Here is a 15,294-nt window from a genome sequence, read left to right on the forward strand (position 1 = left end):
CACACTCTCTCTTCGTCTTCTCGTCTCTCTCTCTCTTCTCTCTTCTCTCTCTCTCTCTAACCTCTGTTGAAAACAGTGGCCAGTTATACGATTTCAGTGTTCTAATCTTGCCGCCCAATCTGTTCACAATCCTTTGTATAATTTTGGCGGGCTTGGTTCTTCTTTGTAATATTTTGTCAGGCTCGTTAAAGTTGATATGTCTTGGGTGGGTTGATGTTCGAAAAACTGTTTCCTGATGGAAATATTAGTTTGGTAATTGCAATGTCCTTTTGCGCTTAGTCTTTTGCATACAGGCTGGATTGGGCCTCTGTGAGGTATATGCTTAAAATGATTTGTCCAGACCCATGTTGATGGGTAGCTATCTCTGGGTGATACTGTGATGGTAATGCCTGTTGTGGAGGAAGATTTCCAAATACTCATTCTTCCAGACAGGTTAACTCAGTCCTGACACCCAGACAGTTCCAATAATCAAGTGGGCTTCTTTTGTTCCCTAGGTCCGCCCACAGGCTTGAATTTGTCTTGTAAAAGTTCATAATTCTATTAAAGTTCGTAGTTTCTTCCATAAGCACTTTAGAGTTCCAAACTTTTTGGTAGATAGTCCCAAATTAAATTTCCTTTCGAATGAGCCCAAACACAGGGGGGGTTCTGGTGAATTTCACTCTCTGCACATATATACCACTCCCTGCACCACCCCCCCACTCCCCCAAAGTCAACAGTGTAACTATTTACAATGTGAGTTGATCTGGGGCCTTTCTTTCCCTGGTTGATTGTCTCAGTGCAAATGCTGGTTTTGGTGAGTCATTTGTTGGGCCCTCGCGGGGCTGCTGCGCAGATTATGGGTTCTGCTTCGTGGTCAACAGCTGGGTCGGTTGCCACTTGTTTGTGTGTTGGGGGGGGGGGGGGGTCAAAAAAGGTAGTCTATTGTGGCTTGTTCTGGATAGTCCATGGATCTGAGTTTGGTTTGGTCCAAGTGTTTTCTACAGGCGAGTCCATTTGAAAGTTTGACCAGAAACACCCTACTCCCCTCTTTGGCCTGGACAGTGCCGGTAAGCCACTTGGGACCTGGTCCATAGTTCAATAAAAATAAAGGATCGTTAATCTCGATTTCGCGTGACACATTTGCGCGATCATGATCTTTATTCTGTTGAAGCCGCCTGCCCTCTACCTATTCGTGTAGATCAGGGTGGACTAACGAGAGCCTTGTCTTAAGTGCCCTTTTCATGAGCAGTTCAGCGGGTTGAACCCCAGTGAGCAAATGGGGTCTTGTGCGGTAACTAAGCAGGACTCGGGATAGGCGAGTCTGCAGTGAGTCTTCAGTTACCCTCTTCAAGCCCTGCTTGATTGTTTGCACTGCTCGCTCTGCCTGACCATTGGACGCTTGTTTAAACGAGGCAGATGTGACATGTTTGATCCCATTGTGGGTTATGAACTTTTTGAACTCGGCACTGGTGAAGCACAGCCCATTGTCACTCACAAGGACATCAGGCAGGCTGTGCATGGAAATGGTGGCAGCGGATATGCGTGCCGACATTATCTCCCATTCAATCTGTTATGTATGAAGAAAGAATCTGACTAGATACTGTGTGCTCAAAGTGTGACCGTAGTCTTTTATTACAGGTCTCTACAGTCTCTCTCCAACCTCTGAAGCCTCCTTAAATACCTGCGCTCCCAAGGGATTATGGGATCCCTTGGGACTCCAGGGGATGAGCCTTCAGGTGGCTGTACAGGGTATATACACAAGTTTACATATGTAACAACACTCCCTCCTCTTCCCCCCCCCCCCCCAAAAGTCAACAGTGTAGCTATTCACAAGGTGAGTCGATCTGGGGCCCTTCTTGCCCTGGTTGATCGTATCGGTGCAAATGCTGGTATTGGTGAATCATCTGTTGGGCCTTTTCTGGGCTACCTGGTGTTGTGATGGGTTCTGCTTCGTGGCCAACTGCTGTGTCGGTTGCCACTGGAATGCATGTTGGGGGGGGGGGGGGGGGTCAAGGAAGGTAGGGTCCAAAGTGGATTGCTCAGGCTAGTCCGTGAATCTGAGTTTGATTTGGTCCCAGTGTTTCCAGTGAATGAGTCCATTCTCTTTGGCCACAACAGTGCCAGGAAGCAGGATCATTAATTTCAATCTCACGTAACACATTTCCGCTATCATATGTACTTTGTTGAAGCCGCCTGCTCTCTTCCTGTTCATGTAGATCAGGGTGAACTCACGAGAGCCTTATCTTAAGTGCCCTTTTCATGAGCAGTTCAGCAGATGGAATCTCAGTGAGCGAGTGGGGTCTCGTGCGGTAGCTAAGCAGGACTCGGAATAGGCGTGTCTGCATTGAGCCTTCCGTTAGCCTCTTCAAGCCCTACTTGATGGTTTGCACTGCTCTCTGCCCGACGATTCGATGCTGGTTTGAATGGGGCAGATGTAACATGTTTGATCCCGTTACAGGCCATGAATTCTTTGAACTCGGCCCTGGTAAAACATGGCCTGTTGTCACTCACAAGGACATCGGGCAGGCCGTGCATGGCAAACATGGCCCACAGGCTTTCAGTGGTAGCAGCAGACATGCTTGCCAACATTATCTCACATTCAATCCATTTGGAGTACACATCTACAACCACAAGGAACATTTTACCCAAGAACGGGCCTGCATAGTCGACATGGAACCTAGACCACAGTTTGGAGGGCAAAGACCATAAACTTAGTGGCGTCTCCCTGGGTGCATTGCTTAACTGCGAGCATGTGAGACATCTGTGCACGCAGGACTCTAAGTTCGCATTGATACCGGGCCACCACACGTGGGATCTGTTTAATGCTTTCATCATTACGATGCCTGGGTGGGTACTGTGGAGGTCATTGATGAAGGTGTCTTTGCCCTTCTTGGGGACCATTACCTGATTGCCCCACAGATGGCAGTCTGCCTGTACAGACATTTCATCTTTGTGCCGCTGGTACGGCTTTATCTCTTCCTGCATTTCCACTGGGACACTGGACCCGCTCCCGTGAAGCACACAGTTTGTAACTAGGGACAGTAAAGGGTCCTGGCTCGTCCAGGTTCTAATCTGTCAGGCTGTGACGGGTGATTGCTCACTCTCAAATGCTTCAATAACCATGACTAAATCTGTGGGCTGTGCTATTTCCACCCCCGTGGTGGGCAATGGCAGCCTACTGAGAGCATCGGCACAGTTTTCTGTGCCTGGCCTGTGGCGGATGGTACAGTTGTATGCGCCCATCTCTGGATGAGTGCCGATGCATTAGTATTTATCCCCTTACTCTCGGAAAACAGGTCAGTTTCCAATTCAAATTTTAGCCCAAACAGATATTGATGCATATTTTTTACCCCATAGACACACGCTAACGCTTCTTTTTCAATCATGCTGTAGGCTCTCTCAGCCTTGGACAGACTTCTGGATGCATAAGCAACTGGTTGCAATTTCCCAAAATCATTAGCTTGTTGCAATACACACCCAACGCCGTACGACGATGCATCACATGCTAGTACCAAACGTTTACATGGATCATACAACACAAGCAATTTTTTTCTTGGCTTTTACCCCATACACAGTAAAGAGTGTGGTGGTTCTAACAGTGTGCTAAGACCCGGTAAGAAGTTACCAAAGTAGTTCAGGAGTCCTAGAAACAACCGCAGCTCGGTCACGTTCTGTGGTCTCGGTGCATTCTTGATTGCTCCGTGTTCGAATCGGTGGGCCTGATTCCGTCTGCCGCGATTCTTCTCCCCGGGAACTTTTAATTTAATTCAACCTTCAGCATTATCGGGGGACACTTTGTGGTAAATGTGTGCACCCCGTATACCTCTGCCTCCTCAATCTGAGGCTCTGGTTCATCGTGATCCACTGTAGATCTGTCCTCCTCCGCAACATGGTGGTTTGCAGGATTAGCAGCTCGCCTGCACATACGTTGGAGATGTCCCATTGTTCCACAGCCCTTGCAAACGTATCCTTCGAAGCGGCATGAAGGGAAATGATGATCACCCCCGCAGCGCCAACAAGGTTAATGGCATTGCATTCACCACCCTTGATGGTGGACTCAGACATCTGCAGATGTGCAGTTGTAGGCATGTGAGTCCTGCCCTGTACGTTATGATTCAAAAACAACATTATTTTGTTCACGGTACTTGCAGCAGCACTCGTGTGCTGAGAGATTTGCTTAGTATTGTCATTGGTGGCAATGAACGCCTGGGCTATCGCTATGGCTTTACTAAGATTGGGATCTCTACAGTCAAAAGTTTGCGAAGTATTACTTCATGGCCAATGCCAAATACAAAGAAGTCCTTGAGCATGTGCTCCAAATGTCCTCCAAATTCGCAATGTCCTGCAAGGCGTCTTAGCTCGGCGACGTAGCTCGTCACTTCCTGGCCTTCAGACCTCTTGTGCGTGTAGAACCGGTACCTCGCCATCAGAACGCTTTCCTTCGGGTTTAGATGCTCCCGGACCAGTGTGCACAAATCATCATACGACTTCTCTGTGGGTTTTGCTGGAGCGAGCAGATTTTTCATGAGGCCATACGTTGGTGCCCCGCAAACGGTGAGGAGGATCGCCCTTCACTTGGCAGCGTTCGCTACTCCTTCCAGCTCATTGGCCACGAAGTATTGGTCGAGTCACTCCACGAAGGTTTCCCAATCATCTCCCTCAGAAAATTTCTCCAGGATGCCCACGGTTCTCTGCATTGTTGCGGTTCGTCGTCTGTATCTCGTCACCAGTTATGATGTCTTGAATAAAGAATCTGACCAGATACTATAAGCTCAAAGTAATGTGTGACCGTAGTTCTTTATTACAGGTCTCCAGAATGCCTCTCCAGCCTGTGAGACCTCCTTATGAACAGGTGCTCCCAAGGGATTGTGGGATCCCTTGGGACTCCAGGGGATGAGCTTTCTGGTGGTCAAACAAGTTATTTCCAGGTTTACATATATAACACCCACTACCCTACAGCAGGTGGAGAAACTGAAGGCAAGATGCCCTGAAACCTTCACCCATTACTTTACTTTCAAACACAACAATTCCCATGGACTCCTTGTTGGCCTCCCATCCTCCATAAACCTCACCTCATCCAAAACTCTGCTGCTCATATCCTATCCCGCACCAGTTGACTATATGCAATAACTTCCAAAATTGTACAGCTAATTTTAATCCAAGTCCTTATTTTGTTAGCAGCATCCTTTACACTACATTTTAGCCATTTTAAGTTTCTCTCATCATGGCTATTGCACTGCATAAGCATTATGATGTGGCCTAGTCACAAAATAGATCACCTAATTGGATCACCATGTCCTACAGGACAGAATATTTTACAAGCTTGTTGTGCATCAATACTGGATTTAAGGTCAGTAGACCAGTTTGAATGGTTATATCCCGGCAAAATCATCTGCTTCTGCAATCGTGCTGAAAAGCAAACTAACTAAAATCTTTAAAAGCTGACATTAAACTAAGCCAAATTGGTATCTGCACAGTCCCAAGATATAGTAGACCCTACAAAATTATATTGAAACATTTAATCCGATGCCACAGTACTAATACAATACCTCCCCAACACTTCGCAACTAACATTATTCTACAACGAAGTGCACAACCTGCTCGAATGCCCTGAATTTGAGCAGGAAGCAAGGAAGTTATGCTAAGCCTCTATAAATCACGGGTTAGGCTCCAGCTGGAGTATTGTGTCCAACTCTGGGTGCCACACTTTAGGAAGGATGTGAAGGTCTGAGAGAGGGTGCAAAATATAAATCAGGAAATTAGAGGTGCATGTAACAAGGGTAATACAGTAATCATGTCGACTTTAATCTACATACAGACTGGCCAAACCAAATTTTGAGTAAGTGAGATGGACGAATTCATGGAACGTAGACAAGATGGTTTGAGATCAGTATGTTAAGGAATCAATAGGGAACAGGGTGTTTTAGATTTAGTATTGTGCAATGAGAAAGGCTTAATTAATAACCTTGTAGTAAAGGGACCTTTAGGGAAGAGTGACCATAATAATATAAAATAAAGTTTGAAAGTGATTTAGTTAAATTCGAAACTAGGGTCTTAAATCTAAACAAAGCAAACTACGTAGGTCATCATCATCTTCACCATAGGCAGTCCCTCGAAACGAGGATGACTTGCTTCCATACCAAAAAAAGGATGAGTTCACAGGTGTTTCGAATGAAGAATCCGAACTACATCCTCAAGGGTGGAAGATGCAGGTGTGTGGATTTTTTTTAACGTGTGGTGGCCGTTGAACACCAGTCACCACACGGGCTTGACAGAGCTAGGTCTTGGTCCAATGGCAAGGATTACCCGAGACAACTGGAGACCTGCTGTGCTGCACGGACCTAGTGCGCACACATATCATAAGTGTGGGCTGGCCCGTGCTGCCCTTTGGCCCGAACTCACACCTCCCCCGTGCCCCGATCACATCCCTCAACAGTCTCTCTCAGCTCCTTCGCCCCAATCTCTCCATTCCTGCTGCAGCTGCCCACGCTCCAATCACCGACCTGGACCTTGATGACATAGGTCACTCTTCACTGCCGTTGCCCTCCTGCACCAGCTTGCGCTGTACCTTGTAGCGGCATGCCTCCATGTTGCTCCCTGGGCCGCCACACCTCCGCTCCTTTTATGACCCCGACCTGCCGCTGATGGTCTCGCGCAGGTCAGGGTCTCCACACTGTGCAGGTATGAGGGGCGAGTTGGCAAAGGTAGATTGGGAAACTACATTGAAAGGTATGACGGTAGACAAGCAATGGCTAGCATTTAAAGAATTAATGCATAATTTATAACATACATTTCTTTATGGCACAAAAACACGACAGGAAAAGTGGTTCAACCATAGCTAACAAGAGAAGTTAAAGATAATATTAGATCAAAGGAAGCTTATAATGTTGCCAAAAAGAGCAGTAAGCCTGAAGATTGGGAGGATTTTAGAATTCAGCAAAGGTGTGCCAAGAAATTGATAATGAAAGGGAAAATAGAATGAGAGTAAACTAGCAAGAGTCATAAAAACAGACTGTAAAAGCTTCTATAGGTATGTAAAAAGGAAAAGATTAGTGAAAGTAAATGTGGATCCTTTACAGGCTGAGACAGGAGAAATTATAATGGGGAATAAGGAAATGGCAGAGCAACTAAACAAATACTGTGTGTCGGTCTTCACGGAAGGCGGCACAAAAAACCTCCCGGAAATAGTAGAGAACCAAGGGTCCAGCGAGAATGAGGAACTGAAATAAATATTATAATTAGTATAAAAATAGTACTGGAGAAATTAATGTGACTGAAAGCCGATAAATTCCCTGGACCTGATGGCCTACATCCTAGGGTTTTGAAAGACGTGGCTATAGAGATAGTGGATGCATTAATTCTAGAATGGTTCCCACGGATTGGAAGGTAGCAAATGTAACCCCGCTATTTAAGAAAGGAGGGAAGAGAGAAAATGGGAAACTACAGACCAGTTAAGCCTGAAATCAAGAGTAGGGAAAATGCTAGAATCTATTATTAAGGACATGGTAACAGGGCACTTAGTAAAGAATAGGATTGGGTAGAGTCCACACGGATTTATGAAAGGGAAATCATATTTGGCAAATCGGTTAAAGTTTTTTTGAGGTTGTAACTAGCAGAATAGATAAGGGGGAACCAGTGGATGTGGTGTATTTGGATTTTCAGAAGGCATTCAATAAGGTGCCACACAAGAGGTTATGAAACAAACTTAGGGCTCATGGGATTGGGGGTAATATACTAGCATGGATTGAGGATTGGTTAAAGGACAGAAAACAGAGAGTAGGAATAAACGGGTCATTTTTGGGTTGGCAGACTGTAACTAGTGGGGTTCTGCAAGAATCGGTGCTTGGGCCTCAGTTATTCATAATCTATATTTGGATGAGGGGACCAAATGTAATATATCCAAGTTTGCTGATGATACAAAGCTAGGTGGGAATGTAATGTGAAGAGGTTGCAGAGACTTCAAGGGGATTACAGACAGGCTAAATGAGTGGGCAAGAACATGGCAAATGAATACAATGTGGAGAAATGTGAAGTTATTCACTTTGGTAGGAAAAATAGAAAAAGAGTATATTTTTTTTTAAATGGTGAGAGATTGGGAAATGTTGGTGTTCAGAGAGAATCCGGGTGTCCTTGAACACAAATCACAAAGTTAACATGCAGGTACAGCAAGCAATTGAGAAATCAAATGGTATGTTTATTACAAGAGGATTTGAGTAAAGATGTCTTACTGCAACTATATAGGGCCTTGGTGAGACCGCACCTGGAGTATTGCGTACAGTTGTGGTTTCCTTACCCAAGGAAGGATATACTTGTCATTGAGGGAGTGCAACGAAGGTTCACCAGACTGATTCCTGGGATGGGAAGATTTTCCTGAGGAGAGATTGAGTAGACTAGGCCTATATTCTCTAGAGTTAAGAAGAATGAGAGGTGATCTCATTGAAACGTCCAAAATTCTTACAGGGTTTGACAGGGTAGGTGCAGTGAAGATGTTTTCTCTGGCTGAGGAGTCTAGAACCAGGAGTCACAGTCTCAGAAAATGGGGTCAGTCATTTAGGACTGAGATGAGGTGACACTTCTTCACTCAGAGGGTGGTGCATCTTTGGAATTCTCTACCGCAGAGAGCTGTGGAGGCTCAGTTATGGAGTATATTCAAGACAGAAATCGATAGATTTTGGATATTAAGCGATTCAAGGGATATGGGGATAATGCAGGAAAGTGCAGTTAAGTTAGATCAATCATTATCTTATTGAATGGCGGAGCAGGCTCGAGAGGCCAAATGGCCTAGCCTTGCTCCTATTTCTTATGTTCTTATAAAAGAGATTTACTAGAATGGTACCAGGGATTGAGGATTTCAATTATGCAGAGAGACTAGAGAAGCTGGGGTTGTATTCCTTACAGAGGAGATTTAACAGAGGTGTTCAAAATCATGAAGTGTTTTGATAAAGTAAATAAGGCAAAACTGTTTCCAGTGGCAGAAGGATCGGTAACCAGAGGACACTGATTTTAAGTAATTGGAAAAAGAACCAGAGGCGACATGACAATTTTTTTCCTGCAACGAATTGTTGTGATCTGGAATGCACTGCCTGAACACGTGGTGAAAACAGATTCAATAGTAACTTTCAAAAGCGAATTGGATAAGTCCTTAAAAAGGTAACAAATTGCAGGGCCATGGGAATAGGATAAGGGAGTGGGATAGCTCTTTCAACAGAGCTCCTTAAAATTGCTCAGATGAATGGTGCAGGCTTCCTCTTGCCACATGGCATCTCGCAACCCAAATAAAGACTCAAAAACTACCCTTGTCGGATGTTCCAAGTTGCCAGACAGCTGCTCAAGACTTGCTTGTAAGAATGCTAAAGGCAATTTTTTGGATCCATGCTCCAAGCCAGTGTGCACAAATTGCACACCAGATGCTCAAAGGTTTCTTGGATTGCAGTTCATTGTCACAATCTCCGTGCCACAAATACTTCCACTTGAAGGAACACACTTCTACACCTGCCAGCAACCATTTTATTTGGATTGGGATTTGCCGTATCTGAGCTAGCCCAGTCAAAGCACCTGACTTCAGAATAGGTGGCTCGTTTCCATGCGAGATACGAATGCCAGTCCATCATCTTTGCCTGCTTAAAATATTATACAGTCTGGTTTTGTTTGAACGTCAAAGAAGATGTATACATGGGTGTGATTGGTCATTTAAAATCCAGTACACAGATGAGCAAAAAAGCATGACACCTCTGGAAAATTCAGTTGCTAAGAATTTAATAGAAATACTATTGATTGTAGGCTGTGGTCTTTAAAGTAACAGTTCTCCTGAGGTCAGTTAAATCTGTTCAATGTCAACAGGAAGATATTTGTAATGAGTGCAGGAAAAGATTTTACAATAACATTTACTCTGCAATCTTTATTTCTTCAAATATAAGCAATAATTTATTTTTTCATCTTCACAATAACCACATATTTACCTGACTACAGCATCGATTCCACTAGAGTACGAGTCACTCATCCACCCACACTTTACTTGGACAATACACTTTTAATTTACAGTCTAATTGTACAATACATGGCTGAACAAATGTGAAAGTTAAAAGCTCGGATATTAATAGTTTATACTCCACTTGGCAGCAGAGAAAGTACAGTTATGTAAAAGCTAGCACCGCAATGCATGTGGGCAAGTATGCAAAGCTACTGGGGTTTGGCATCGTAATTATAGTTTTAATAACATAAACATACATTACAAAAGAAACCTGTGTAATGAGTAATGGACTTATAATAAAGTCAGATTCTTAAGTTACAATAGGCATAGTATAATATGAAATATGGCTCCTTTTTTTTTTAAACAAATAACAGGATTGATGATCATGGTATGGATGACGGGAAGTTGCAACCTACAGACAAAGGTACCACAAACCGTAATACATTTTGTAAAAGGTGATCAGTAACTGCTTGTAAAAACATTAATTAGATTAGCAGTTCTCAGATAGAAAAAGTGACATGCCACATTTAACGAGGCAATTGTATTCTACCTCAAATGGTAGCGTCCTATAAAAAGAGTCCCTTTTACACAGTAGTAACCGATAGGAAGGAATTGTAGATTCTTGTGCCGTCAGGAGACTTGGCACCATGTGTCATTAGTTCTTGGATTGTCATCCAGTTGTCAAAGATTTTCTTGTTGCGCTTTCTCATCATTTTTCTGTGGCTCAGTTCGATTATGTTGACTTCCTTTTTCCCTTCGCCGCCGCTCTGGGGGTTTTCCCGGAGGCACTCGAGCCGGCTTCGCATCATGAATTCCCTGCGCCTCCGCTGTTCTTTGGCTCGCACCACATGCTGCTTGCGCTCCTCCTTGCTCCAGTAGCGGCCGGTCTTCATCTCGCTCATGGCGTCGTCGTCGGTGGTGAGGCCGCAGCGCTCCTCCTTGATCTTCAGGGCCCGCTCCTTGAGCAGGCGGTCCCGCACCGGCCGCTTGGTAATGTACCGAGTGCCGTCGCTGCGGATCTTCACCTTCCACTCCATCTTGGACTCAGCCGCGGCTCTCTGAGAGTCCTTGCACATGCTCACCAGGCTGAGCTGGCTGTTGGCGTACTCCACCGCCGACTTCTGCTGGATGAGCTGCATGTAGCTCTGGTAGTGCCTGGCGTGAGCAGGGATGTTGGCGTGCCTGTACGGGGAGCTGTGGTAGGGCGACAGGTAAGGGACGTGCTGGGCGCTGTCACCGCCGGCGTTACCACCGCCCTTCTCCTGGTCTCCGGACTTGCTGCCCTCCGTCACATTCTCCGTGTCCTCGCCGGGCACGGCCGTTTCCGGCGTCTCAGAGGAGCTGCTCAGGGCGGGGCTGGCCTCCCGGCTGCTGTGCCTGGACGAAGCCTGAGCAGTGTCGATCGAGCTCCTCAGGTTCTTCTTGTTGGTGATGCTGACGATCCGCTGCAGCGAGCTGTCCGGCGACCGGTCCACGGTCAAGGGAGTGCTGCGGCAACTCTCAGCCGTGTTGTAGGCGCTGGAGCTGTCTTTGTCTGATTTCTCGGGGTGCTCCATGATGTCAGCCAGCTTTCCCCTTTGCGCGTCCACGCTGGTGTTGTAGTTCCTGAACCCACTGTCGTGGATTGACCACACGTCGCCGTACTCCTCCCTCACCTTCTGAAGCTGGTGCGCCTGCATGATATTCTGGCACTCCAGCTCAATGTTCCTCAGCTCCTCATTGAGGATCTCCAGTTCGCGGTCCACGACCTCTTGCTGCCTCCTGCCGCATTCTATCGTGCTTGTGGAGTAGTAAAGGTCAAACTGACTTCGATTGCTCATCTTGCACTTCAGCTCCAGAAGCTCCTTGAACCGCTCACACTCTTCGTCCTGAGTGCCAACGAAATCCGAGTCATTATATTCCCCCGACACGAAGCTCTCGTTGCACTGGAGCTCGCTGCTGCCCAAAGTGTCCTGGCTGTAGCCCAGTTCCCGCTGGTTTTGCAGCGAGGTGCTGTTCTGCTCCTCTCCCAGTATCTCCTGCTCCGAACTCTCGTCATTCCTCACGCTCTCGTCCGTGCGGCCCAGCCCACTGTCCTTCTCATGGTTATTGGAAGAGGTGGTTGCAGTGTCCGTTGTTCCACCATCTTCTTCGTGCTTTTTCTGTGTTGATTAAAAAAAAATACATTCAGGCGCAGAAAGTACCAGTTGCTTTGAACAACCACTTGCGTTTATATAGCCCCTTTAACATAGAAAAACATCCCAAGGCACACAACAGCGAAATGGATACTGCATTAAAGAGGGAAACTAGAAGGGGTGGCCAACAGCTTGGCCAAAGAAGTGGGTTTTATGGAGGTTCTTAAAGGAAGAGGGAAAAGACTGGATAAGTGCTTGTAAGGAGCACCAGCTCTTGGTAGACATGTTAAGGTTTAGCATCCCACTTGTAACAGATATTTACTAGAACGGTACCAGGGATGAGGGACTTCAGTTATATGGAGAGACATGGGATTATTCTCCTTAGAGTAGAGAAGGTTAAGGAGCGATTTAACGGGCGTTCAAAATCATGAAATGTTTTGATTGAGTAAAGAAGAAGAAAATATTTCCACGGCAGGAGGATCAGTAATCAGAGGACACAGACTTAATGTAATCAGCAAAAGAGCCAGAGGAGAATTTGTGTTTATGCAGTGAGTGGTTATGATTTGGAATGCAGTATCTGAAAGGGCGGTCGCAGCAGATTCAATAGTAGCTTTCAAAGAGAATTGGATATATACTTGAAGGGAGAAAATTGTAAGGTTATGGGGAAAGGGCAGAGGAATGGGCCGAATTTGATAGCTCTTTTCTGCACAGGCACGATGGGCCGAATGGCCGCCTTCTGTGCTGTAAGATAATATGATTCTATGTTAGATAGCACTCAAGTGTTATTAGATTTGACAATCTTCCATTAGCCCTTGTGCGTCACATAGCTTCCTTGATTTATATCTGATAACCAGGTCTTTTTGTACTTGGACTTGGTACATAAATGGGCTTTTTCCTGTTCCGTGGTTAAACAGTAATCCTCATCTGGAAAACACCATGTTTTGATTAATATTGTAGCAAATATAGTCAGAGTGTTGGGCTATAGTGAACACTTAGCCGATAAGATGATATGTGCCAATGTTCAGCATTTTGCTTGGTATGAACCCAGGTGAAGTCGGAATCTTTTGAAGAGTAGGTTGGATGCCAGTCTGAGGGAACAACTTGCTGTTTGAGATTGATCCAGTTGGCCCCATCATACTGGCAACCCTCACCATTGGTATTCCTTTCAAGAGTACAAGAAACGTCTGCTTGGTTGCAGACCAAATGATAATCAGACAAGCAAATTGGTTTCAAGTGATCAGGGGAGTCTTATCAGTGCTAGGTTTTATTAGAAATTACTTCCAGTTGGAGAGCAAATCCAACTTCAACTGGAGGGGAGACCATTAGGAACTACGATGGGAGATCAGAATAGTTATGGACATCTGTTTTCTGGCTTCCTAGTTGATTTAAGCACTAACCAGAAGAACAGGACATCGAGGGATAGATGATCAGATTCTATCTATGTTCTCTGGCAACTATCAACAGCAGATGGTGGCTGGTAATCTGTTGCTTAAAGGACCATCCCCTCCTTGATGAGTACTTGTGTCTATTAGACTTTAAAAATTCAGAATCTTACTTGCGATATGTTGCCAATTCCTGCTTTGAATATATTAGAGGGCTGGGAAAAATGAGAAGAGAATGTGCCAGAAAGGTGCTCAGTAAAGTGAGTCTGGCAGCCTCCACCCCGTTATAAGAGGTGGACTTCTAGAGTACTAATCTGCCCCCAACACGAACTGACAGTCTCACTCAGAGGCCAAAAGGGTGGTGGTCATAGCAAATGCAAACTTCACACTGATGCAGCAAGGATTGCTTTTCTGAGTTGAAGTTCAAGTACATTATTGGCATGGAATGGAGAGACTATACTCTGTAGCTAACCAGTACTGTTCGATGCCGACACTGGGCTTCTGAAATGAAGTGTTCCATCTCATGGGAGTTATGTTAAGGAAAAAACTTTACCAAAAAGAAACAATAATGGGTCCTTCTCAACAATATCATGAGTATGAGTTAGCAAGAGTACATTGACTATTTGCTCTTACAAATGAGTCAGATAGTTGATACAACAGGACTGTCAAAAGTATGTTGGGCTGAAGGGCAGAAATGTTTGTTAACATGAATGTCACTTAGAGCAAGGTTGAGAGCTGTTTTACTATAAATATCTCTACTGTAAATTAAAGCATAAATATCATAAAATATAATTGATGACAAATGGCAGATACCAGTCTTTCGTGAATGTTACCTGTTCATGGCCAGTAGCTGTAAACTGCATCGCTTGATTGTGTTGCTCTTCCAACATATCCATATGTAGCTCATCGAGAAAATCATTGCGGTCATCATCAAGCCATCCCTCATCCAACTGATAGAAATATAGAAACAACATGATGTTCCAAAACAATCACAAACCAGGATAAGTGCCCACTAAGAGTCAGCAAATCTAAAACTGAATGAACAAATGGATGCTTGCAAGGTTCAGAGTATATTGTTTCCAGCAATTCTTTGTTGGACTAGTCGTGTTTAGAACTATATTGTGCAATTGCATCTGTGTCCACCAGAGGGAGATATTCATAGTTGTAACATGGTCATTCATTTAGTATGTTCTTAGCTGAGTCTACAAGTCAGAGGATGAGAAGCAAGAGGCAGCCTTGTTATAAAGGAGTGATATTCCTTCAATTTTATTGAGAACGAGTTCCAGACACAACATTGGTGGAAGATCAATAAAAGCAACTGCATCGGCACGTGTGGTGTGTAATGGATTTTCAAAAGGTCTGTAACACAGGAAGTTTGCTGGTTTAGTACGAGGAAATGTAGAATAGAAATTCAGTTGAGAGACAGGAAGCAGAGAGTTTGGATAAATAGGCATTGCTCAGATTGGAGGACAGCTGGAAGTGGTGTGTCCCTGGGATCAGCACTGGGTTTATTTTTGTTCTCCATACAACACCTAACTTGGGCTCGGACTAGGGTCTTAGCGGAAAAAATAGGGTCACAAGGACTTTAAACTAGTAAATGAGGGGGGAGGGTGCTCAGGTGGGAAAGGGTAGTATAAATAATCATTCTAAACCAAATGAAAAAGAGAGTATAGTCAAAAATCGTGTGTTAGGCATCACAGGTAGAGAAAACTAAAAGATGTAAAATAATTAAATCAGGAGAGAGAAATTAGAAATGAGAGAGAAAAACAACTTTGGAGCAGAAGGACAGGTGCGTGGCCCAAATAAGTGTTCTTTATACAAACACATGGAGTATCAGGAACATACTGAA

The 15,294-nt window shown here is 44.8% G+C and overlaps 1 protein-coding gene across 1 annotated transcript in view; it reads right to left on the reverse strand.

The window, feature by feature from the left end:
- Positions 1 to 9,872: 9,872 nt before the first annotated feature.
- Positions 9,873 to 15,294, reverse strand: part of pdzrn4 (PDZ domain containing ring finger 4) — a 572,541-nt gene continuing 567,119 nt past the window's right edge. The window contains 2 exon segments of the mRNA XM_070900642.1: positions 9,873 to 12,090; positions 14,279 to 14,395. Of these exon segments, the coding sequence (XP_070756743.1) occupies positions 10,534 to 12,090; positions 14,279 to 14,395 (1,674 nt within the window). The 3' untranslated portion in view covers positions 9,873 to 10,533.

This window comes from Pristiophorus japonicus, chromosome 15, assembly GCF_044704955.1.
Source record: "Pristiophorus japonicus isolate sPriJap1 chromosome 15, sPriJap1.hap1, whole genome shotgun sequence".
Classification (NCBI taxonomy): Eukaryota; Metazoa; Chordata; class Chondrichthyes; family Pristiophoridae; genus Pristiophorus; species Pristiophorus japonicus.